The sequence below is a fragment of the Populus alba genome, chromosome 3, assembly GCF_005239225.2.
Source record: "Populus alba chromosome 3, ASM523922v2, whole genome shotgun sequence".
In the NCBI taxonomy this organism is placed as follows: domain Eukaryota; kingdom Viridiplantae; phylum Streptophyta; class Magnoliopsida; order Malpighiales; family Salicaceae; genus Populus; species Populus alba.
This window is the reverse complement of record NC_133286.1, coordinates 20602738-20606516: the sequence shown is the minus strand read 5'-3', so window position 1 is coordinate 20606516 and position 3779 is coordinate 20602738. Positions and strand designations below refer to the sequence as shown.

Genomic DNA, 3779 nt, shown 5'->3' with positions numbered 1-3779 from the left:
TGTTTATGTTTTTAAAGGGAGGGGGTGACTGCTAGGGTTACTGGGTTTAGGTTATAATAGAAAGAATTTTTTTTTTATATAGTAATTTTTTTTTTAATAGGAATCAGTTCGGTTTGATCCAGGTTTATCAGTTTCAACATTACAAAACCAAAACCGAAAGTCTTTTTAAATATTATAATTTGTTTAACCAGTTTTTTTTGTTTGATTTTTTTCGATTTAATTAGTTTATCAGTTTTTTTGTTCATCCTTAAATAGAATAAGTATAAACCAAGACTTTCACTCTCTTAAATCAAAATCCCATAACCATCTCTTTTCTCTCTTAAATTAGGACCGAAAAATAAAGAAAATAAAATTTTGAAAATAGAAAATAGAAAGACCAACCTAAGCTTTCCATGTAAATTTAAAATTTCCATATATTTTATCTATTTTCTTCATTTTAATCCTATGTTTTTTATATTTTGATTTGGTAATTGGCCATCAATTTAGCCATAAAAAAATTCAAACAATGAGAAAAAAAAAACTCAATTAACAAAAGTGAGAGAATGTATAATATTCTAATACTAACGAATTTGATTTGGTTGCTTGCATTAAAAAAAAGGTGGGGGGATCTCCATTAATGTAGTGAGTCTCTAGTTTCTAATTTCATATTTAAAATTCCAGCTCTTTTTATTTGACTTCTTGAATTCGAATTTTAAGATTAACATCTCCATAAATTTATGCTTTCAATATATTAAATTGATTTATAAGATATATATATCCCTTAAAATTATTTTAAAAAGCCGAGTCTTGTTTAAGACATAAATTTGTTCGGGAATTTATTTAAAAGCATGGCAAGTTGGCACATTTAATATCGAATTAAAAATAAATTACACTAATGAAATCTGATTTGGTTGTGATGCTGTGGAACTGGCGGCTCAAAGATGATTTGATTCCTAAAAAGTTAAAAAGGGGAAATTGGATCAACTTTTGCTCCTGTATAATATGTTTTATTCACCTTCAAGTGACTAGGAATGAGAGAGGAGATTTCTTTGAATTACAGAAGGATTGATAGAAAAGTTGTTTTCCTGTTTAAGGGTCCAACAGATTAAGAGTTGATATCATCCTATTATTTCTGAAATAAAAATCAAACATGTCGTAAAAACCAATCTCGTAATTTATTATAACTTTTATAAAAGCATTTAATTTCAAAAAGTGCTGGTACTTACCAATAATGTCTTGTTTATTATTCCTTTTATCTCTTTCCACAAAAAGCATATAAAATAACTTACATGTCGTAAAAACCAATCTCGTATTCATTATAAATAGAGAGGCATGCAATAAAGAAAGACAAGCTGTTAGGGATAGCTAATTTAGTACACGGTGCACATCATGGAAGACACCCAAATGATCACCGAAAACAACAATCTTGCAGAAACCGATGAGATTGCTGACCTCCTGTCATCCCTTCCCAAAGAAAAGTCATGGCGATCAGGTTATTTGTATCGGTACCAAGGCTTTTGGTGTCCTGAAAACCAGATTCCTGCCGTGATTGCATTTCAAAAGCACTTCCTAGCACAGAAAACAGATACTATACTAGTCACCATGCCTAAATCAGGCACAACATGGTTGAAAGCCTTGGCATTTTCCGTTATGAATCGTGCAAAATATACACCCTCCTGTAGCCCCTTGAACTCTGTCAACCCTCATGATCTTGTTCCTTTCTTTGAGTTTGGGCTTTACGCGAATAACCAACTTCCTGACCTGTCAACCTTTCCATCCCCTAGAATGTTTGCTACTCATGTGCCATATCCATCACTACCGGATTCCATCAAGAACTCCGGCTGTCGAATTGTTTATCTTTCCAGGAATCCTTTTGACAACTTTATCTCCTTGTGGCATTTCGCCTCCAAAGCAAGACCTGAGAGACTCGGACCACTTCTTTTGGAGGAGGCTTTCGATAGTTTTTGCAATGGACTTGGAGGATTCGGCCCCTTTTTTGACCACGTATTAGGGTACTGGAGAGAGAGCTTAGAGAGACCAGAGGAGGTTCTGTTTCTCACGTATGAGGACATGAAAGAAGACATTAATTCTCAGATGAAAAGGTTAGCTGAGTTCCTGGGCTGTCCTTTTTCCTTGGAAGAAGAGGCAGATGGGGTTGTGGAAGGAATAACAAAGTTGTGTGGCTTCAGCAATTTGAAGGACAAAGAGATCAACAAGACTGGCAGGTCTATCCCATACTTTGAGAACAAGACTCTCTTTAGAAGAGGTGAAGTGGGGGATTGGGTCAATTACCTTTCTCCTGAGATGGTGGATCGTTTGAACAAAATCATAGAACAGAAGCTGGCTGGTTCTGGTTTGAAGTTCAAGACTGGTTTGTAGACAGTACTTTAATGCATTATCTCTGTTTCGTGTATGTTTGTGTTTGTTTGTGAGTGGGATCTTGATCAGTGGACAATGATGCGCTTCCGATATGGAAAAAATAACAATTAATCTTGTCCACCTGAAATTGTAATAAGACTACGTTGATTGTATCGGTATCTTTCTTTGTTCCTGCGTGATCCTTCTTTTTTCTTTTTCTATAATATCATATATTATAGATATATTTATTATACTTAGGATATCTCCTGAGCACTATCTAGATATATTTATTATACTTTATAAGGTATTGGATTGTGTTAAAGAATAGATAAAAATAAAATATCTAATTGAAAATCAATTATATTGATTACATACATTAAATAAGTCTTAATTATCATCATAAGTCAACATTTTGCTATTTTAAAATGTTCATTATAAATTTTGTGATAAAAAAAAGAAAAAGTAGGAATTGATTGGATAATAATATCATTAATTATCTACTTTTCATCCTTTCTTTTTTTAACTCTCAATCATGTTTTGCACATTTAATATCAAATTAAAAATAAATTACACTAAAGAATCTGATTTGATCAACTTTTGTTGCAATATAATATGTTTTATTCACTTTCAAGTGACTTGGGATGAGAGAGGAGATTTCAGTGAATTACATAAAGATCAAGTGACTTGGGATGAGAGAGGAGATTTCTGTGAATTACATAATGATCTTTTATATATATACACACACACTCTCTCTCTCTCTCTCTCTCAAAGGTATGAGAAAGCTTTTGTACTTATATATTATAACGCTTTATTTTTTATTTTCTGAGCTGGTTTTTTTTTTCTTATGCTTTTTGGGTTTTTTTTTTTTATTTTTTTATTTGTTTTTTTTTTCTTTTAATAATTTTTTAATTTAGTTTAGTTTGTTAACCAAATCTAAAATTAATTTAGATTTTTTTTCTTTTTTCTTCGTTAATTTTTTTCTTCCTATAAGTTTTTTTCTGTGTTTTTTTCTTTTTAATTATTTTTTTGTTTGATTTAGTTCATTAATATTAAAAAAAAATTCTATTTAGTGATCGTACTCTCATAATACGAATCTCAAGTTTGATGGATTTACCTGATTTGACGGATTAACCCACTTAATTCAGATTTTTTTTTCCTTTTTTTTCATTAGTGTTTATTCTTGTAATTTCATCTTTTAATATTGTAAGTATAACTAAAAGAGATTAACCTTTCACTGTGGATTGCACTATGTAAATCCACATTAAAATGTAGATACCTTTTAGTTATAGGTTTTTTTTGTTGCTTTTTTTCTCTGATTTTTTTAATTAATATTTTTTTTAAATTGAGTTTGTTAATATTAAATATTTTTTCTATTTAGTTATCACAAGTTTAACAGATTAACTTGGAAAAAAAATAAAATTTTAATTAAAGAGATACATTTT

General features: G+C 30.4%; 1 protein-coding gene across 1 annotated transcript; it reads left to right on the top strand.

Moving 5' to 3' along the window:
- Window positions 1-1307: 1307 nt before the first annotated feature.
- On the top strand, window positions 1308-2532 carry LOC118054622 (cytosolic sulfotransferase 15). Its single transcript, XM_035066259.2, has one exon. The coding sequence runs from the start codon at window positions 1369-1371 to the stop codon at window positions 2356-2358; it is 990 nt and encodes a 329-aa protein (XP_034922150.1). The 5' UTR covers window positions 1308-1368; the 3' UTR covers window positions 2359-2532.
- The last annotated feature ends 1247 nt before the right edge of the window (window positions 2533-3779 follow it).

Excerpts from the sequence above, each read along its gene's own strand:
- LOC118054622 (XM_035066259.2), top strand. The coding sequence starts at position 1,369 with ATGGAAGACACCCAAATGATCACCGAAAACAACAATCTTGCAGAAACC.